Source organism: Macaca mulatta, chromosome 13, assembly GCF_049350105.2.
Source record: "Macaca mulatta isolate MMU2019108-1 chromosome 13, T2T-MMU8v2.0, whole genome shotgun sequence".
NCBI lineage: Eukaryota > Metazoa > Chordata > Mammalia > Primates > Cercopithecidae > Macaca > Macaca mulatta.
In genome coordinates, this window is record NC_133418.1 from 4,404,705 (window position 1) to 4,426,547 (window position 21,843).

Consider the following 21,843-nt stretch of genomic DNA (forward strand, 5'->3'; position numbering starts at 1 on the left):
AGCTGCGAGGTTGGGGGAAGTCTGGCCTGTTGGCAGAAACGAAGGGGACACAGACCGTGCCTCCGGGGTGCCAATAATGTTTTCAAAATAATCGCCTCTGTGCATTGCCGCCTGGAGACTGGGAGCCACCTGGAGTTTCCTTGATGAAAGGAAATCCTTGAACCCTCACCTACTCCCTCGCTCTGGACAAATATTTGGCCAGTGGGGTCCTGAGGCCAGACTGGAACAGACTGCGCCATGCCCAGGAGTGCCTTATCTCCCTGGTGTGGGTGCCTTTCCTGCCCTGCTTGCTCTCTGTACATTTAGTAGGTGGAGCAGGGCAGGAACCAGCTTTGACTCATGGTTTACACCAAATCTCAGCTTTGCACACAGCGGGGCTGGAGGCTCACCCTGCTCCAGCCCCACCTTCTGCTACTCCTTGACCCATGCCCAGCTGCCCAGCCTTCAGCCTCCGAAGCCCTCACAGCCGCTTCAGCATCCTCTGACCTTGGCATGTGCCCCTTCCACCCCCTGGCACTCTCCTGGCTCGGCTGCACCTTTCCCGTCTCCTCCTCTTCTTCTCAGGGTTGTCTGCACCCTCCTCCGCCCCGCCCCCAGATAGCCCCTGTGACCCCGGGCTCTGCAGTCCTCCCTGGGCACCTCCTGGGCAGTGCTGAGAAGAACTCTCCCAGTTCTCTGGCCTGGTTAACCAGTTAAATCCACCTCTCTCTCCAAGGCTTGACTGACCCTATGCACCCGTCCAGGCTGCTCTGCCCACTCAGGGCTGATTGTCCACCTGCATCTTAAGTGGCTGCTTATGTGTCTGTTTCCACGGAGCCGTCAGTCTCCCGCATGAACGACGTCTTTTTTTGTTTGTTTGTTTTTGGTTTTTTTTGTTTTTTTTTTTTTTGAGACAGAGTCTCGCTCTGCCGCCCAGGCTGGAGTGCAGTGGCGGGATCTCAGCTCACTGCAAGCTCCGCCTCCCGGGTTCCCGCCATTCTCCTGCCTCAGCCTCCCAAGTAGCTGGGACTACAGGCGCCCGCCACCTCGCCCGGCTAGTTTTTTGTATTTTTTAGTAGAGACGGGGTTTCACCGTGTTAGCCAGGATGGTCTCGATCTCCTGACCTCGTGATCCGCCCGTCTCGGCCTCCCAAAGTGCTGGGATTACAGGCTTGAGCCACCGCGCCCGGCCTGAACGACGTCTTATTCCCAGGTATTGGTAGTGCTGGGCTCAGTGCCAGAAGCTTCACACTCACATCCGTAGTTTCAGCCAGTTCACACCAGCCCACAGTGTGGGGAGACGGCTGCGAGTTGCCATTTGCAGAGAGGAAACCGAGGCCAAGAGGCAGAATCACTTGCTGCAGCGTCCTGCAGACTTCAGAGGACAGCTCCTGTGAGAACGGGAGTCCCCTGCCACCGGGAGGGAGCCAGCAGGGCACCTCTGCAGACGAGACCGCAGCAAAGGTCTGTGCTCCGAAGGGAAGGGGCCGTGACTCAGCTGAGGCAGCAGCTGTTTCTGTTCCACAGACACCTGGCCGGGAATGAAATCTCTCCCGGCTCGGCTGCGCCTTTCCCATCTCCTCCTCTTCTTCTCAGGGTTGTCTGCACCCTCCTCTGCCCTGCGCCCCCCAGATAGCCCCTGTGACCCCAGGCTCTGCAGTCCTCCCTGGGCACCTCCTGGGCAGTGCTGAGGGGAAGGCCCACCGCCCCACTGCTCATCTCCTGGGAGCAAACCACCGGCTGTTGTGATGTCATCTGTGCTGAGACATCTGTCACTAGCTGCACCTTCACATGCTTCTGGGACAGGCAAGGGCTGGTGTAAGAGCGTCCCTAGGAACGCCGTTCCTCAGATGCTCCTGTGTTGGAGGCTCCAGAGAGATGAGACACACTCACCCAGGACCCCTGAATGGTGGGGTCCAAACGGGCCACTGTGCGGCTTCGACGGCGGAGATATTCTGTATCCGTCCCCTTGAGAGAGAATTTCTCACCTGAACACATTGTACTAAATGAAAGAAGTGAGTCACAAAAGTCCATATACTGAATGATTCCATTCATATGAAAGTTCCAAATATGGGAATTTATAGAGATAGAAAGTAGATTCGTGGTTGCTTGGAATGGGGGCAGGGAAGCCACAGCTCATGGGATTTCTTTCCAAGGTGATGACAATGTTTCAAGATTGACTGTGGTGATGGACGAGCATATCTGTGAATATTCTGAAAACCAGGGAATCATACCGTTTCAATGGGGGAATTGTATGGGCTGTGAATTATAGCTCATAAAGCTGTTTAAGGAAAGAAAAAGATAATCTCTCCCCACCATCTCACTCTGAAACAGACCGCTCTACATATACCACGCAAAGGAAAAAAGTCGGCCTCATTTTTTGAAGGACACCCTTGCAAGGTGATGCCCTCAGAGGCTGGGTGGGGTCCTGAGATGTGTCAGGGGACAGGGGCTGGGGTTAAACCCACAGTAGACTTTGTTCTATGGACAACTGTGGACAGGGTTCCCACTACAGACAGCAGGAATCTGCGTGCCAGTGTGGGCAGCATGGACTTTCCCAGGGAGCTGGAAAATAGTCTTCATCAGGTTGGTCAAAGCACACACTGGAACAGGGCAGAGGTCTGGCCTGAGCTCGAGGCCCTCTGCGCAGCTGCTGGAAGCTCAGAGCCCAGGCTGTGGCTGTGCCCAGCAAGATGCACACAGGAGGCTGTGGCCAGCCCTCCAAGTACTGACTTCCCCTCACTTTTCCTGCCCTTGATTCCTCATATCAGTCACGTCTCAAGCCACACGAGAAGAATGGAGTGGAGATGACTCTGCAGACAGGAGCTGAGGGCCACCTTCTCAGATTTGCCATTTCCAGGTGCCACCTGTGCATTAATTCACTTCGTATGTATTTTACAGTTAATTTTCCCAAAATAATGACATTGCGACCATAAGCATAGAAACAACGTCACTATCCAGTTTACCGTTGCCTATCCGCGCTATTAGAGAACTCCAGACACCTGGCTCCACCCTGAGCCCTTCCTGCCTTCATCAGAAAAACCAGAGAGAGTAAAGGAGGGGGAAATCGTTTCCTCACTGTGAAATTCAGTGTTCTTCGATAGCATGCGTATTGGTCACCCATAAGCACCTCTGGCCCACGGGGTCCCACTGGGATTCCGCAACGGAGTCTCTTCCCCACCATGTGCAACCCAAGCTGCTCCTTTGGGATTTGGTTCATAAGTGGCTCCAGTTTAGCCACACCCGGGTACCAGGAGACCAAAGTCCCGCTAGCTGACTTGGACACGGACGCATGGCTGGATAGGTCTTCTCCGGGTCCCCACCAGGGAGGCAGCTGTGAGCAAGGCAGACCTCAAGCCCACCATCACCGGGTAAGGGAAAGCCCCAAGTTATCCCTAACCCAATACACCTGTGTTTATGCCGAGCGCTGCAGAGAAGGCGTGCAGGACTCCCCGAGACTGTGTGAACAAGGAAGCAACTTAAATTGATCCTCCTGGGAGCGTCACGTAGCCGCCAGGCAAAGGGCGCTTAGGAGAGGGGTTCCCAGGCCGGGGCCTCCCTCTGCCCACTGGATGTGCCCGCTGGATCTTCCCATTTCTCCACGCCACCCTCACATGCCTCCTGAATCCAAGCCCTGCCTACACCGATGTGCTCCTGTCCCTCCATCAGTGCCCATTATGGAAAAGGCCGCATAATCTGTTGGATCTGAAACTCAACTGTGGATGAAATCTACACACATACATCTTATCCCATGGCGGTCTGGGCATTTTTATTTAATTGATTTTGCTCCCAGTGCATCCCACCGGCCCTGCCACGTGCCTTCAGGCGGCCTAAGATTCATCAGCAGAGGACGCTTTCTGGTCAGAGATGCCCACATCTGATTCCTTTGGGACAACTTGGTTTTAATAAATCCAAAGTCTTCATTGCACTGATTTTTCTACCTAAATGCAATTCTCTCCTGATTGCTTCTCAGCCAAGCAGCTCAGAGAAGCCTGTGAAGACAATGGTAGCTCTAACCCAGCAGGTGGTCAGCGGGTTCAGGGAGGTGGGGGGTCAAGGGGCTATGTGAATTCAAACCACAGGGGACACAGGCCTGGGAGGGCAGCCCCATCCTCAGCCCCCTAGATGCATCTGTAGTACCTTGGAGGCTTTTGGCTGCAAAGGAATCGCCACATAGGCCTAGAGTGCTCCGAGCCCCGTCCTCATCCAAGTACGGAACATGTGGATGAGGCTGAGCTGATTCTTTCTGGGGGCGGGAGCCAGGGGCGGGGGCGGCGCAGGGGGAGATGAGGAGAAGGGAAAGAGAAGTGCAGAAAGTCTCCACGGGGGTTTGTACGCGCCTGTCCACAGTGAGGAGCAGGGTTTGCACGTACCCATCCGCGGTGGGGAGCGGTTTTGTACGTGTCCAGCCACAGCGAGGAGCGGGGCTGGGCTACCGAGGGGCGCTGCTGGCCCCCGTGTCTGCTCCTCTTTGACTGTGTGGAGCTCACTGACCCTGGCGACCTCAGCTGGGGTGTATTCTGGATAACCACAGGACTGTACTTCCCTCACTGTATGCCCATCCTCAGCCATCCAAGGAGACAAGGCTGGCCTGGGTTACTCCATTCAAACTCCAAATCTGGTCGTCAGAACACTTTCTGGACTTGGGAATATAAGGGGTTGAATCCAGAAAAAGAAACAATGAGCAAGAGAAAGAGAGAGTTGGGGGGGAGAGAGACAGAAAGAGAGAGAGAGAGAGAAAGGGAGGGAGGGAGGGAGGGGAGGGGAGGGGAAGAAGAAAGGAAGGAAAGAGAGAGAGAGGGAAACAAAGGAAGGGAGGCCAGAGGGCTATTGACAGTGTGGCTAATCTGTTTTGCCAAATAAAGACCAAAAAGATATGCTGGTCACTACCATTGCATAAAAAAAAAAAAGGACATTTTAATATCAAAGCAAGTAGGAAGGCTAGAATATCAGAAGAAATAGCAGCCCTTCTCATGACAATACCAAATGGCATAAGTATTTTCCTGGAATGATGAGTTACTTAACTTCCACCTACCTCAGTTTCCTCATCTGGCAAACGGGTCGGCATTACTCATAGGGTTGCTGTATCACTGAGTTATTATTTGTAAAGTGCGTAGGATAGTGCCTGGAATACAGATCTGATATGTTTGTTCAGTAAAAAATTAAATCCATATTTAAAAAGTTAATTAGGCCGGGCGCGATGGCTCACGCCTGTAATCCCAGCACTTTGGGAGGCCGAGGAGGGCGGATCACCCGAGGTCAGAAGTTCCAGACCAGCCTGGCCAACCTGGCGAAACCCCGTCTCTACTAAAAACAGAAAAATTAGCCGGGCGTGGTGGCGCACACCTGTAATCCCAGCTACTCAGGAAGCTGAGGCATGAGAATCGCTTGAACCCGGGAGGCAGAGGTTGCAGTGAGCCGAGATCACGCCCCTGTACTCATGCCTGGGTGACAGAGCAAGACTCTGTCTCAAGAAAAAAAATGTTTAAAAAGTTACTCAGAGCAGGCATGCTGGGGATTGGGATTGAGATCCAGCACAAGGCCTTGCGGGGACAACAGATGCATTTTTGGACAGGAAAATGCCTGCCCTGTCCTCTTTGCCTGCTTGCTGTGTTTTTTGCAGACCAGTCACCCCATGTGACCGCTGGTCGGGGGCCCTTCCTGGGCTGGGGCTCTCCTCTGGGCTGAAACTCACCCCTCCTCCTCCCCCACAGATCTTCGGGGGCCTGGTGTGGATCCTGGTGGCCTCCTCCCTGGTGCCCTGGCCCCTGGTCCAGGGCTGGGTGATGTTCGTGTCTGTGTTCTGCTTCGTGGCCACCACCACCTTGATCATCCTGTACCTAATTGGAGCCCACGGTGGAGAGACTTCCTGGGTCACCTTGGTGAGTGCAGCCCAGGGCGACTGCTGGCTGTAGTGGGGGGCGGGGCGGCAGTAGTACTGGCCCCTGGCCCGGTAGGGTGGGCTTTCCCAGTGCCAGGTGAGACTTCTCCATAGACGTCACCCCACCATGTTCCAAGGCTGAGCCTGCCCAGGGCTCCCGGCGCGGAATCAGGAGAGGCAGGGGCAGAGGCAAGGTCTCCACTGCCAACCCTCATTGGACCTGTTCTGTTCTCCCGCATGACTGCCTTTCCATGGATAACCAGCTGCCCAGCCCCCACACCACCTGTACCCACCAGGTGCCTGCCTGCCCCTCCCATCACCCGCGAGGGCGGTTTTCATCTCAGGGGAGCGGGGCCCTGGAGGCTGACCGAGGTGTTGGGCTCCGGAAACTGGCTCTGAGGGTCAGGCCATGGTTACTGTCCAGCTCCAAGCAGGGCTGCCACAGAGCACAGGGAAACAGAAGTGGCCTTTGGTCGTTATTCTGTATAAATTCTGCCTTGAGGGCCACGAAAAGGTAACTTTTACATGTAGGACACTTGTCCCTTACCTGCTGTAGGGGTGGTGGGGCCGTTTGGCCAAGCCAGTCTCAAAAGTTCTGCTACTTAGACTTTCGAAATCACTTCCAAATCACAACTACATAAAACCCTGTTTTAGTACCTTTTTGCTTTCATTTATTTCTTTATTTTGAGTTGGGGGTCTCATTCTGTCATCCAGGCTGGAGTGCAGTGGCACAATCTCATCTCACTGCAGCCTCAACCTCCCAGGCTCAAGTGATGGTCCTGCCACAGCCTCCTGAGTAGCTGGGACTGCAGGCATGTGCCACCACACCCAGCTAAGATTTCTTGTTTTGTGTAGAAATGGGGATCTAACTATGTTTCCCAGGCTGGTCTCAAGTCCTGGCCTCAAGAGATCCTCCTGCACCAACCTCCCAAAGCTCTAGGATTACAGTCATGAGCCACCACGCCGAGCCCTTTTTTGCTTTTAAATATACCAGGAGCCAAAAATAAGCAATGAAACAAAACAAAACAATAGCAACAGCATGGTCCTGCCTCATCCTGCACTGGTCAGTGAGGCCACACCCACGCTGGACTGTGGCCATGCACGACACTTCTCGGATCCAGGACGAGCTTTTCCCTGGGACACCCCAAGCTGCTGGCCCCTCCTCTACCTCTCCCTTGACCCTTCCTCAGGGGAGACCCATGTCCCATCCGAAGTGCTTGCTCTGGCCCCACGGCAGTGAAGTGAGACTCAGTGCAGCAGGGCAGGCATGGGACCTCCGTGACAAGGTTGGGAGGGGTGGGATTCAAAGGAAGTAGGGGGAGAGGCAAGGGACGGGGGTGGAGGGGACCTCAGCTCTGCATCCGGGCCCCGTCTCTCTCTCCCCATCCCTCTGACGCTCCGTCTGCCCCGCAGGACGCAGCCTACCACTGTACTGCTGCCCTCTTTTACCTCAGCGCCTCGGTCCTGGAGGCCCTGGCCACCATCACGATGCAAGACGGCTTCACCTACAGGCACTACCACGAAAACATTGCTGCTGTGGTGAGTCTGGGCACCCGGGGCTGTGTCCACAGCGGGCGGCTCCGCGGCTGGCAGGGTGTGTGTGGAGGCTGCCCAGGCCCTCTGTTTTCAGCTCAGTAACTTTGGAGTGAGGTCAAACCTTGCCTTCATCCCTGGAGCAGGAAAGCCCCAGAGAAAGGGGGTGTCGTGTCGTGCCCAAGGCTCTGCTTAGTCGTCCGGCCAGGGCTGCATGCCCTAGGCCTGGGTGGGCTTTGCAGAGGGCAGACGTGTGAGGGGATGCAGCTGCCCAACGCCTTACCCAGGTGCTCTGTGAACAATCTTATTCAACATCCACGGCAACCCTACAGCCCAGGATTATGAGACCCATCTCACAGGTGAAGTGGGCCAGAGAGTGTGGGTGACGGGCCCAAGATCACCAGGCATCGTAGGGCCCGGCATCAAGGCCGGGGGCCCAGTCCCCACACCCTCAGCACCGGTTTGGGGCCGTGAGTCTGGCCACATGGGTCTCCTGACGCTCCCCACGCGGCCGTCCATTGAAGCATTCAGCCAGGGGTGGGGACACTGGAGCCAGGTGGATTGTCGTCTTAATGGACTGGATCAGAATGACAGGGTAACAGAATACAGTGTTTCATCACGTGGTTTTCAGAGCTGAGCATGTGTGCCCTTGCACCAGTCTACGATATAAAACACGCTTCTGGCCGGGCGCGGTGGCTCAAGCCTGTAATCCCAGCACTTTGGGAGGCCGAGACGGGCGGATCACGAGGTCAGGAGGTCGAGACCATCCTGGCTAATATGGTGAAACCCCGTCTCTACTAAAAATACAAAAAAACTAGCCGGGCGAGGTGGCGGGCGCCTGTAGTCCCAGCTACTCGGGAGGCTGAGGCAGGAGAATGGCGTAAACCCGGGAGGCGGAGCTTGCAGTGAGCTGAGATCCGGCCACTGCACTCCAGCCTGGGCGACAAAGCGAGACTCCGTCTCAAAAAAAAAAAAAAAAAAGAATTAAAAAAAAAAAATAAATTTAAAAAAAAAACACGCTTCTGACTGTGGGTATTGTTAAAAAGTAAGAAGTTTCAGAAAGAGCATTCGTCAGATATCTAGAACTTGACCTATGAATTATGCAAATCCCAAGGTAGAATGTAGTGATGTCCCGCGTTGTCCCATCTCCCAACACGGCTGGTTTCCAAGCAGCAGCACGGCCAGGTGGCTCCTGACTGATCTTCCTTCCTGGGGAGGCTGGTGACCCACCCTCCATCTTTTTCACGCAATTCCCTCTCATCTCCCTCTCCCAAGGCCGCTTCATACCTCCCCCATCCCAACCAAGCCTTCTCTTTTAACAAACATCAGCAAAGTGTCTGATAATAATTTCCATAAAACTGTGGTGGGCAAGGGTTGCAAAATGCAGATGGGATGTGGTCAGTGGGTCAGCACTTGATGGAAAAACCCAGCTAGGGGAACGAACGCCCCCTCCTGCTGCGCGGGTCTCTAGTTGGGAACCACTAGGCTCTACTGCCTTCCGACTTTTCTCTTTTACCTTTTATCAAAGGCAGCACACAGCCAGAGAGGCGTGCAGTTACAAGCCCACAGCTCAACAGATTTCATACAGCGAACTCCCTGTGTGGCTGGTGTCTGGACTAAGAATTAGGGCCTGATAAACCACTCCCAGAAATCCCCTCAAGTCCTGTCCCCATCACTGTGCCCCACCACCACCCAATTCTGATTTCTGGCACCTGTTCAGTCTCGCCTGCCTTTGAACTTCATATAAGTGGAATTATACAGTGGGGACTCATGTGGCTTCTTTCTCTCACCCTTATGTTTGTGAGATTCACTCAAGCGACAAGTGTGTAGATGTGGGTTGTTTGTTCTTATTACTGTGTAGTATTCCCTTGTAGGAACAGACCAACAGCTACTTATCCATCCCATGATTGACCATGTTCCCATTTTTTTAGTTCAGATGGATAGACACGAATATGCTCATGCAGACAGGAGGGTTACAATTGAGAACCGAGTGTTCTCAGCTGGCAGATGCACCCAAATAAAACCACCAAGGGGAAATCTGCACGGTGTTCGATGTAAAGTCACGCCTTTCAACGCACAGTATCAACTGCATCTGACTGTGAGAGAGAAAGAAGTTCGTTACTCAGGATTCAATCCCAGACCCGCCCAACCGCAGCATGTCCAGTCCAGGGGATACTGGGGTGCAAGGAGGCACCTCACACCCTCTCTCACACAGCCTGGTTTTGGAAGCAGCCAGCCTGCCTCACCTCCACTCTGTGGCTACTAATCAGGGCCTGTTCCAAGCTGAGCTCCTCCCTCTCTCCTTTGTGGGTGGCAGAGCTGCTTTGCCAAAGGGACCCCGGGGATTGGTGGAAGTTGACTGGGACGAGATGGAAATTTCTGGAGAAATCTGGAGGTTTCTAGATTATACAATGGTAGGCGGCGATGGCTGCAGTTTAGGGAGAGAGTTTTCTGAAGCCAAAATTTGCCCATTCGTGCCCAGCTCTGCGTGTTCCCAGTGGGCCATTTCTTGACTCCACTTGGAAAATGAGTCTCCACCGCTCTTCCTGCTGGGGACTTCCAAGGTGCTTCTGCCAAAGGCCCTCGTTGGTCTGGAACGCCCACCGTCTGCGGAGGGCTGCCCACTGGGGTCTGACTGCCTGCCCCAGATACGCTCTCTTAAATGTGTTATTCAATCATTCGGCTTCCTTGCCGCCTGCGGGCAATGAGGGAAAGGGCTTGCCCGGGTGTAGAGGCAGGAGAGCAGGCGCCCTGAGGGCTGGGGTGGATGGGCATTTTCAGGAGTCACAGAGGCGTAGCCGCCCTCAATGGATGTTATGCCCAAGCTGGAAACTCTTGACCTCCACCCAAGGTCACAAAACCAGGTGCAGAGATTGGGCTCGGCAGCAGGCAGGCCTCAGGGAGTGGGGCGATGGGAGCAGACAGTGCTCAGGAGGACACAGCAAGTCCCCAGCGAGCAGGGCCATCGCTCCCGGGGCCACAGTGGCTGATTGGATGGTCCCAACAGCAAGGCCCCTCCTTTCGACAAAAGCTCAAACTCCCTCCTCCCCTTCGCTGTCCCTCACTCCCTATGAAGTCTGGCTCCCTCAGCCACACCTGTGACATTAAGAACCCAAAACAAAATAATGATCGGGCGAGGATGTCCAGGCAGCACGGAGACTTTCACCAGGGCCAGCAAACCCAGGTATTTACAATCTCTCAACCAAGCCACCAGGACCACAGCTGGAGGGTGCTGGTCTCACTGCTGGGGGAGGATGTTGTCCCTCGAAAGTTACCTGCTGGAGATGCTTTCATTGGAGGGGCCTTTGAGGACTCCATCTCAGGTCAGCCGAGACCTCAGGCTGAGACCAGTGTGATGCTGGGCGATAGTGGAGAGTCTGACCTTGCACACCAGGTCCAGGCGGTTGTTAGGTCACACGGAGCTCTGTACTGAGAGGATGTGGTGGGCGCCTGGGCTCAGCAGGGAGGGCGTCCATGTGAGGGGTGAGAAGCAGTGGCAGCCCAAGCTCTCTGGGTCTGGCGCCCCTGCGCCGTGTGAGGCTGGATGCAGTGCAGACGCTGTGCCTCGCCCTCCTGCACAAACCCATTAACGGCCATTTCTCTTGGTTCCAGGTGTTCTCCTACGTAGCCACTCTGCTCTACGTGGTCCATGCCGTGTTCTCTCTAATCAGATGGAAGTCTTCATAAAGCCGCACAGAACTTGAGCTGAAAACCCAGATGGTGTTAACTGGCCGCTCCACCTTCCGGCATAACTTTTTAGAAAACAGAAATGCCCTGGATGGTGGAAAAAAGAAAACAACCCCTCACCCCCACCCCCAACAACAACAACAAAAGCCCTGCCCTATTGCTTGTGGGTGCTGCGTTTACTCTCCCGTGTGCCTTCGCGTCCGGGGCGGGAGCTCGCTGTGTCTAACCTCTGACTGCTGCGCTGTCTGCTAGGGTCACCTCCTGTCTGTGAAAGGGGAACTTCTTGTTTGGGGGTGGGAGGTGGGGACCTGACCTGAGAAGGAAACACAGATCCCCTGCTGACCCCTGGACCAGCTCTCGAGAACTACCTGCTGGAATTTTCCACAGGCTCTCCTGAGCGTCCCCTCCTGTGGCATGTTTTAAGTCTTCACGGACGTTCTGTGTGTCATGGGGACTAAAACTCACCCCACAGATCTTTCCAGAGGTCCAAGGTGGAAGATGGTAACCCTGTGAAATACTTTATAAAGTGTCTTTATGTTCAATACATTTGTTGGGTGTTTTTTGGGCTTGGGTTAAATTCCTCAGCATCAGGAATGCCATCGTTTCAGCTTTCTTTCTGAGGAATCCTTTGACTTAATCTGAATCTCAAGAGACAGCAACAGGTGGCAGTTGAGATGACAGATACTGTGTGTGCTCGGCCACTGCACTCTCAGAGCTCGGTGCTGGGGAGCCCACGCTCCCAGCCACCTGCCCAGATGGCTTTCCCCTCTCTCTGGAAACAGGCCAAGTGCCAGCCGGGGGCAGCTTCTCCTTCCTACAAGACGCAACAGTCTGTGCCCCGCTAGAACCTCCTTCCATTGTGACACTCATCAGCATGTTCCTGGGCAGTCTGCTCTGTTCCCATTATGTGGATAATACATTATTTTAGAATTTCCTCGGGCCACTCCATAGGACAGAAAGGAAAGGAGATTACAGAGTGAAAGGAAGTACAGTGACAAGGGTGAATGCCACGTTTTGGGTCTGAGATGTCTGGGTTGAAAGGAGATGGGATGATTAGGAAGCAGGCACTGCGTTAGGGATCTGGAAAGCCCAGCTCTGTTATGAAACGCTCCTTTATCCCTTGGCTCCGAGCAGTTAGTGCCATTCCAGAGATGGGATGTTGGAACAGGTGCTGGAAGACCTGTGAGCTTCCTGCCATGGAGGCGTGTGGCAGAGCATCTGCGACCTCTTGCTGGCAGCCATGGAGGCAAAGATTCAAGCTTCAGGCCGGGAACGGTGTCACATACGTGTGGTCCCAGGTACTCAGGAGGCGGAGGCGGGAACGTCACTTGAGCGCAGGAGCTCGAGGTTGCAGTGAGCTGTGATGGTGTCACTGCACTCCAGCCTGGGCAGCAGAGCAAGACCCTGTCTCTAAAATAAAATACAATAAAATAAATAAAATTCAAGCCTCAAGTGGTGAGTTCAGTTGACATTTTACTCCTCTTCAACTTGGAGATTCTACAACTAAATTGGTCTATTCAGGAGGTCCTTTGTTAACCCAGGATAACTGGTACCAGAAACCGGCCACTCTTAGTAAGTACACTTCAAACACCCAACGTTTCATAGTACATCATGAGCAAAAGGTTTGATTGGGGCTTTACCTTGAAAAAATTAAACTACAAATGAGAAGTAATCGGAAGTTTGTTACGTGTTTAACAAAATTTCCAGCAAGTGTTGATTGAGGGAAGTCCCATTTTTCAGCAAAACCGTCCACAGGAAGCCAGCAACATGTTAATGAAGCTCACTTTTTACCCTCATCAAAAAGAAAAAGAACAATAAAGAAGGAGGAGGAGAGGAAGAAGGAGAAGGAGAAGGAGAAGGAGAAATGGAAGGCTTAGTTTCCCAAGGGCTTCTCAATGTTTTGACATTTTAATCATTCTCTTTTTTAAAAAACTTTCATATACTCTTTCTCTATTTTTTCTTCAGCCAAAGGCTTTGCCAGTGGTTCTCTGGCACCACTTTCTGATTTCTTCTAGCCCTGGGCATATTTTAAATCTGCAGTTTCATTTCACATTTGACTTGCATCCTGTTCACATTGGATGTAAATTGGATGGGCAAGGTTTCATTTCCAGCCTCAAAAATGCCCCCTCCTGGTCTTGCTCTTCCTCCTCACCCCCCACGCTCACCCCCCATCCCCTGTCGGGTTTCTTTGCTCCCACATGTCTGTTCCCAACTCTGTCCCTGTCCGGCTGTTTTGTGCTTGCAGGTGCACATGTGTGCTGGCGGCAGCCCTGCCAGCCATGGGTGCTGCTCCCCTGGGAGCCCACGATGCCTGGGTAGGAAGGGTTGGGAACGGGGACATTAGAGAAGCCTGCTGGGTGAAGCAAGATGCAGAGCAGGGGCACCGACTGAGCACCTTCCGTGTGCTGGGACCACTGGGGGGATGGTGTCTAGCCCCCAAAGCTGCTTCTTGCTGGCACGCCTCACCTCTCTGCCTCTGGGTGTTACGCAGGAGGGGACCTCACCTCCTTTAGGGCAGAGCCTGGTGCCACCCAAGACACTCAGAGACTGCCTGCTTGGTGGCCCTCACTTGGATCAAATGCAACTGCCCAGAAGATCCAAATTCATTCCTGTGTTACCATCTTCCTGCCATTCTGGGGGCTCCTGCCTTGTGCCAGGCACTGTGTAAGCACTTTCCATATAAAGCTTTCCGTTACTCTCCCAGTGGCCACGTCATCCTACAGGCAGGGAAACTGAGGCTGGTGCAGGTGGTGAGAAGTGCAGCTGGACTGAGGGCTGCCTCCCTCTGGCCCTGGAGCCCTGGGCTTGATATGACCTCAAGGCACCCAGACCCGTCCTCGTTGCCGGTTGTCCTCCCACCTCCCAGGAAGTGGCGGTGAGATTTAGTGGTTGACATGATGCTAGTCGGCAGGGGCCTTCACAGAGTGATGAAGCCAGGCACTTAGGATAGCCCCAGACCACCATTCCCGACCACCACCCCAGACCACCACCCCAGACCACCACCCCAGACCACCCCCACAGACCACCCCCCAGACCACCACCCCAGACCACCCCTCAGACCACCCCCCCCGACCACTCCCCCAGACCACTCCCCCAGACCACTCCCCCAGACCACCCCCCCAGACCACTCCCCCAGACTACCCCCCAGACCACCCTCCCAGACCACTCCCCCAGACCACCACCCCTGACCACCCCCCAGACCACCCCCCCGACCACCCCCCCAGACCACTCCCCCAGACTACCCTCCAGACCACCCCCCAGACCACCCCCCAGACCACCCCCCCAGACCACTCCCCCAGACCAACCCCCAGACCACTCCCCCAGACCACCCCCCCAGACCACCCCCCAGACCACCCCCCAGACCACCCCCCCAGACCAACCCCCAGACCACTCCCCCAGACCAACCCCCAGACCACTCCCCCAGACCACCACCCCTGACCACTCCCCCAGACCACCACCCCTGACCACTCCCCCAGACCAACCCCCAGACCGCCCCCCCAGACCACCCCCCTGACTACCCCCCAGACCACTCCCCAGACCACCCCCCAGACCACCTCCCAGACCACCCCCCAGACCACCCCCCAGACCACCCCCCCAGACCACTCCCCCAGACCAACCCCCAGACCACTCCCCCAGACCAATCCCCAGACCACTCCCCCAGACCACCACCCCTGACCACCCCCCAGACCACCACCCCTGACCACCCCCCAGACCACCCCCCAGACCAACCCCCAGACCAACCCCCAGACCACTCACCCAGAGCAACCCCCCGACCACCGCCCCAGACCACTCCCCAGACCACCCCCCAGACCACCCCCCAGACCACCCCCCGAGACCACCACCCCAGACCACCGCCCCAGACCACCCGAGACCACCAGTCCCAATCACCACCCCAGACCACCCCCCAGACCACCCCCCGAGACCACCACCCCAGACCACTGCCCCAGACCACCCCAGACCACCACTCCCAATCACCACCCCAGACCACCCCCCAGACCACCCCCTGAGACCACCACCCCAGACCACCTCCCCAGACCACCCCAGACCACCACTCCCAATCACCACCCCAGACCACCATCCCCAATCACCACCCCAGACCACCGCCCCAGACCAACCCCACAGACCAGCACCCCAGACCACCTCCTCCGACCACCACCTCAGACCACCCCCCCAACCACCGCCCCCGACCACCGCCCCAGACCACCGCCCCAGACCACCCCCCAGACCACCGCCCCAGACCACCGCCCCCGACCACCGCCCCAGACTACCACCCCCAATCACCACCCCAGACTGCCTCAGACCACCCCCCAGACCACCACTCCAGACCACCACCCCCGATCACCGCCCCAGACCACCGCCCTGACCGCCACCCCCGACCGCCTCCCCCCACCGCCACTCCCGACCGCCACCCCAGACCACCCCCCAGACCGCCGCCCCCACCGCCGCCCCCGACCGCCGCCCCAGACCGCCCCCCCAGACCGCCCCCCAGACCACCACCCCAGACCAACACCCCAGACCACCACCTCAGACCACCTCCCCCGACCACCACCTCAGACCGCCCCCCCAGACCGCCACCCCAGACCACCTCCTCAGACCACCCCCCAGACCACCACCCCGACTACCTCCCCAGACCACCCCCCCCAGACCACCAGCCCAGACCGCCAACAGGGCCTGTAGCAGGCCACGGCCACAGCCAGGCCCTGGACTCAGCGTCTGCTGGAGAGGAGCTGGTGCTCAGAGCTGCAGCCACGGCCACGCAAGCTCAGGTAGCTGCTGGGTCCACTTTGCAGCCCCCACAGAGCCAAAGGCAACAGTCCGGCTGATACTTTGCAAAGGTGAGGAACTGGGTATTTTTAAGCTCACAGAATAAAGAGAAAAATCTATCCACAAGCCTGAGAAAGGATTAGGAAGAGGCCAATGTGTATGCTGTGACTCAAAGCCAAAGCTTGCAGAATAGGCGGGACCATAGTCAGTCACCCCACTGTCGTCCCCACCAAGTCATGGGCCCAGCAGAGAAGAGGACTGGGGGCTTTGGACCAACTGGGCCTCGTGGGTCACTGCTAAGGGCTTCCCCCTTCCCTGACCGTCCCTGTGGCTCGTGTGCTGTCCATGGACCCAGGAACATGCAGCGCCCGGCCAGGCGCCAGGAGAGACACAGGGCCAGTGCTCAGTAAACACGACCGCATGAGTGAGCAGGCCCAGCGCCCCAGGGCGGCTCCAGCTGACCTGTGCTCAGGCATGTCTGTCCTCTGGCCTCTCAGGAAATGACAGAGAGTGGTGAGATGCCAGGTGAAAGGGTGTTTCTGATGGGGGTGCGGCGAGGCTTTGGGACAGTGGCTGGGAACGCTCTGGCACAGCTTTGACTGGACAGTGATCTGATCAGTGCGTTCCCTCCTGCCTTCCATGGCCCTCGAGCAGCTCCATGGGGCTTGTGATTCATTATGGACATGTGTGTGGGGAGGGGGCACATCACCAGAGGGCAATCAGCAAACGGTAGCTACCAGCCAAATCCAACCAGGACATTTTGGAGGCTATGGCCTGTGACTTCCCAGGCTGTGGCTCCCTTGCTTCAGGGGGTGATCCTGGAGGTATCCTCCTGGTGGCCTTCCCCGTGCAGGGCAGGGGGGCCTGGGAGGTGTCCCAGGAAGCAAAGCTCCTGCCCCCCACTCTGCCCAGGACAGATCCCCATCGATCTTCCCTTCTTGAGAAGACACAGCTTATGGGAGCCGGGCCTCTTCAACGTTCGAGGGCTGAATTCTAAAAAGCGTCTCGTACCCCCACCCCCGCAGGTTGTAGGACTATTTTTGCAAAGCAGCCCGAATGGAAGATCGAAGGCTGCTTCACGCTGACCTTAAAGAGGCGTTTGCACTGCCAGCCGTGGGCTGGAGCGAGCCTGCCTTCGGCGCCCACACAAGGGCCTGTTGTTCTGGGTATCAATTGGGGCCGGTGTGGGGTTACAATGAGGCCTTTCAAAGAGACAAAGCGCCTCTGGACAGGCTGAGTGTCCCTGCACACGTGGGCATCCGCCCAGGGCATTTAAAATAACGCGATTTGAAAAAACAGATTTGAAGTGATGTTTCCCACTCCGCGCTGTTCGGCGGCCTTTGTTCTGTCTGCATCACACCCGGCGACGGCAGCTTCTAAGAGCTGGGCGCCGGAGCGGACACGGGGCTCCCAGCTGCGGCTGCTCTCTGCCTTCCCAGGTAACGAGATCATCGCACTGCCAGGCTCTCTGGAGGGTACCCAGAGAGGCTGGATCCACACAGAGTGCTCGGCCGCCAGGACTTCCTTCAGCCAGAAGCAGGCACCCAGGACATACCGTATGAGGTGACTTCCCAGCGCCGCTGGGTGCCAGGTGCTGCTTGAAGTGCTTTACTTCTTCACGTAATCCTGTGACAACCTTATGTGGTGGATACAATTTAGATGAGGACTCTGAGGCACAGAGAGGTTAAGTGACTTACCCAAGGTCACACAGCAAGTAGGCGTGGATCCTGGTTCCAGCAGAGTGGCTCCTGGGCCCCTGAGGCTAAGCGTCATGCTTCATGTCTCACCGTGACAGGGTCCTTGTCCCTCTGGGAGCAGGGGGCACATGCTAAGAAGTCCGTCACACCCATACTGCTGACTTTACCAATACTGAAAACTCCAAACGGTGCTTGAGGAGTGTCAGGAAAACCCAGCCAGGAGCCCAACCTGCCAGGGAGGGGTGTCTGAGATGAGGGAGACAAAGAAGGCACAAAGGGCTTCCCGGGGTAGAACAAGGGTGATCCGGACCAGGTGCGTGTCAAAGGCTGGGGGGGTGAGGGGTGCCTTAGGAGGCTGCGAGGGCCCGGGCTGGTCCTGGAGGCAGAGCCGAGCTTGGCTTTCACCCACGGGGCAAGCCCAGTGGGGGTATCTGTTGGGCAGTGGCAGCCGTCCAGCCGAGAGACGCTGTGGGTGTGGGCGGGCAGGCTGGACCGGGAGGATGGGAGAGGCTTGGCCGGATTTTGGTGAACTGAGAGCAGCCAAAGGGAGTGGCCGAGGGCACAGAACCCTGAGCCAGCCCAAGTGTGTGGCCCCCTCAGCCTCAGCTTCCTGTCTGCAGAATGGGAATATTATTTCCACCTCACAGGCAGCTGGGAGGATTTGAGGACTCGGTGCAGATGAGTCCCTGGGACCGAGGACATCTCGGGAAGTCCCGGCCGCTGTTATCATTGTGGGAATGAAGAAAAAGAAGGTCTAGAATGATCCTGAAGTTTCCAGCCTGGGCAGACGATGGCTATTCACATTATGCTTATTCATTAACCACGTTGTTGGCATTCTGTCGTGAACTTGGGCTGGTACTTTTGCTTTTTCCCACAGGACTGAACGTTTAATCAGCCATGACAGAGTTTAAAATAGTCCCACTTAGGAAAACAAGCTCCAGTGCTTCGGGGAGAGGCAGTTCCTGCCACAGCCCCTGACAGTGAGGGAGGGACTCCCAGAGGGCCTGAGAAGGTCACAGTCACCGGGCGGGCCTCTCCACTCCCTCCCTCGGGCAGGAGCAGCCAAGCCAGAGAAGCCTCAGCCACAGGCAGGTGCAGCGGCACTGGGAGGAGCCGGGAATGTACAGATGAAGAGCCCAGGCCCCAGGAGGGTGGGAGTCTGGGCCAGGGCACCAGACAAGTCAGCGCCAGGGTGGCCTCGGCCCTGCCTCCCAGGCTGCCTCCCCTGTGAGCCCCTGCTGCCCGCCTCTCCTATGGTACCTCATCGCTTCCCACACTGAGGCAGAGGGAGAGACGGGGGCTGGTGAGAACAGGGAGTAACCCACGATAAAGACGGGGCAAGGGCGCGAAAAGGGCCCGGGGAGGCTCGCCGAAGGCAACTTCCAGGTCTGTTGCCCACTGGGAGTCTGGCCCCGCGGCCTCCACCTTCTAGGGTGAGAGCTGGTGACACCTGTGGGTCATGCAGGACATGCCTCCACCGGTGGCTGGAAGGAGGGGCACGGCTGCCCCTCGCATCATGTACACAATCCCCCAGCACAGTCCAGGCGGGTTGTACCATGGGTGTTAGGTGGCATGATGGTGGTGACGAGGATGTAATCCACTGGCTTAAACCCTGCCCAGCTCACACACCCCCTCCTCCAGGGCGCTACACCTGTCCCACTCCTGCTCCTGGGCACCCAGGCTCCCCACACCCCACCCACTGTCCTTAAGCCTACAGGGCCCCACCTTCCAGACCCCACTCCCAGGACTCCACTGCCTCCCAGACACCACGGCTGGGTCTCTGCTGATGCTCCCCCATAGCCTCCCTCAACAGGCTAGCAGGACTGAGGGGCCCCACGCAGCCCCCCAGGACAGGTGGTGACCGAGGGAAAAGGAAAAGAGTTGACCCTGAGGGCCCCACCCGCGGTTCATCCCTTCCACTGAGCCAGGAGATGGTGGCCTGCAGGGGAAGTGCAGGTGGACGGACAACATATTCTCATGGACTACTCACTTCTACAATCGGGGTTGCGGCCTCCAATCTAGGCCTGTGCCCCACCTCGGACAAACAGTCACAGGAATGTGACCGAGATGGCGTGCCCAGCCAAGCCAGTCTGGGCGGCCAGATGCTGGGATAGGGCCTGCCCTGCCCTTCACCCCACTTTCTGAGGTGGGCAGTTTTCTGGCTCCGGTGCTGACAGGCAAAGGGGAAAGACGCCCAGTCCTCTGGTGGCTGTCCCCACAGAGTGTGCCCTCGGCCCCCACAGAGTGTGCCCTCGGACACTGGCACTGTCCCTGCTGCAGTGGCTGCCCCCACAGAGTGTGCCCTCGGACACTGGCACTGTCCCTGCTGGAGTGGAAGGGGCTGCCCCCACAGAGTGTACCCTCGGACACTGGCACTGTCCCTGCTGGAACGGAAGGGGCAGGGTGTGTGGACTCACTTGGCGGGAACGTGGGTAGAAAGAGGTTACGGAGGGACAGAGAAAGCTGGCCACGTGGTCAGTCTTGCACCCCATCCCACCTGCTCCATCTGCCGAATGTCGTCACCTCCTGTATGAAACACGAGGCCCCGCAGTGGCTGGTGTGCATTCTCCGTGTGACTGGAACTAAGAGCTCCACACGCATTCTCCACCATCACCTCGGGACAGTCCTCCTACAGAGACGCTACGATCATTTCCACTGTGCAGATGAGGAAGTGGGTTCTCCGAGGCTGACTCGTGCCTGGCTAACGCCACACACAGATAAAGCCAGGCAGAGGCATCACTTGGACTTCTGCATCCTCAATGTTCCCTGCCTCCCTCTGAGTCTGTCTTCCCTCGAGCACTCTTCCCACCGTAGTCCCATACGCAGACTGCGCTGGATGCACGCTCTCTGCTGTCCCGGCTTCCCTCTGGGGCTTAAAAGGGCTACTGTTCCCAAAGACGCCTGCACTTTGGCCCGGGACCCTTGAAAATCCACAAAGAAGGTGCTCCTGGTGGTGCACGGGGCACCAGAATGGGGACTATTTGGGGATTTGGAAAGCAAAAAACCAACATTTTACAGTAAAACTTACTGGTGGGGTGCAGTGGCTCATGCCTGTAATCCCAGTACTTTGGTGGGAGGTTTGCTTGAGGTCAGGAGTTTGAGACCAGCCTAGGCAACCCAGGGAGACCCGGCTTCTACAAAAAAAAATTAATTATCTGAGCATGGTGGTGTGCACCTGTGGTTCCAGCTATTCAGGAGGCTGAGGTGGGAGGATCACCTGAACCCAGGAGGCTGAGACTGTAGGGAGCTATGATTGGGCCACTGCACTCCAGCCTGGGTGACAGAGCAAGATCTTGTCTCCAAAAAAAAGAAAAAGGTGTTTATTATACACCCCAAATAGGGATGGTGCTAATCTTTTGACCTAACAGGACTCGGATGAGACTTTTGTAAAGAAGGCAGTCACCTGGTCTTGTTTTGTTTCAGGGGAATAGAATGCAAGCATTTCCCACTCCAGACAGGCAGGTCCTCTGGCCCCCGCTGTGGCCTGGTCCCGACACAGGGTCCAGGTTTGGGAAGAGGCTGGCTGTTAGGTCCACTCACTCCTTCCAGGTCTGAGTCCTCCGTCTTGCTGAGCATGTGCTTCCGCAGGGGCAAGAGGACAAACCCACAGGAGCATACCCTCCACCCAGCTTTTGAGGCGCTGTAAGCAAGCCCCAGCAGACTCAAGCAAGCTCCGATCGAGTTACTTCCCAGACAGCTGTGAGAGAGAACAGGCTGCAGAAGCCACCTGAGGTCTACAGCAAGCGGCTGGGGACGGAGAGAGCTTCAAGGGACAGGCATGGATGAAAGCGCCCCTTCCTTGGGCACCCGCACACTGACAGCCGAGGGTCTGGCTTTGGCTCCGCAGGGTCTCCACATCCACACACAGACCCGTTTGAGGTGCAAAGTCGCGCTCCGGCCACCTGCCCGGATGGTGGGCACCAGGGAGCCTTCCTTCCTCCCCAGCCACAGAAACACAGCCCTCTCCCTTCCTGCCCTCCTGCCCTCCCGCCCGGGGTGCTGAGAACGGTCTGTGGCTTCACAGAATGGATGCACCCTTGCCTCCTACCCAAGCAGGGCCTCAGCCAGCCACTGGAGCGCCCTGTGGAACTCACTCACCCCTCAAGCCCCTAGTGGTCACTCCCTTTGGCACAGGGAGTAACTTCACCTCCTACTTCTAAAAATAGAAATTTTTTAATTAAAAAAAAAAAAAGAAGAAGCTTCCCTATTAGAGGAAGGGACCCTTCCTGGACCCCTTCTTCCTGCACATCCCTCCCCCTCTACAAATCCACCTCCATCCTCCCGGTCACATCCACCCCCCGA

The 21,843-nt window shown here is 56.6% G+C and overlaps 1 protein-coding gene and 1 long non-coding RNA gene across 4 annotated transcripts in view; one reads left to right on the forward strand and one right to left on the reverse strand.

Moving 5' to 3' along the window:
- The window catches only part of MAL (mal, T cell differentiation protein), a 25,610-nt gene extending 13,988 nt beyond the window's left edge, over nucleotides 1–11,622 (forward strand). The window contains exons 2-4 of the mRNA XM_015112833.3: nucleotides 5,694–5,861; nucleotides 7,274–7,399; nucleotides 11,006–11,622. Of these exons, the coding sequence (XP_014968319.1) occupies nucleotides 5,694–5,861; nucleotides 7,274–7,399; nucleotides 11,006–11,080 (369 nt within the window). The 3' untranslated portion in view covers nucleotides 11,081–11,622. The remainder of the gene's footprint in view (nucleotides 1–5,693; nucleotides 5,862–7,273; nucleotides 7,400–11,005) is intronic.
- The window catches only part of LOC114671859 (uncharacterized), a 19,666-nt gene continuing 7,126 nt past the window's right edge, over nucleotides 9,304–21,843 (reverse strand). Inside the window, exons 1-4 of one of the 3 annotated variants that reach the window (XR_013402572.1) lie at nucleotides 20,759–21,831; nucleotides 20,570–20,675; nucleotides 17,542–20,170; nucleotides 9,304–12,490 (exon numbers count right to left, since the gene is read on the reverse strand). This is a non-coding gene — a long non-coding RNA (uncharacterized LOC114671859). Of the gene's footprint in view, nucleotides 12,491–17,541; nucleotides 21,832–21,843 lie in introns of those variants that run through there. The other 2 variants (XR_003721988.2, XR_013402571.1) reach the window with 2 other exon arrangements.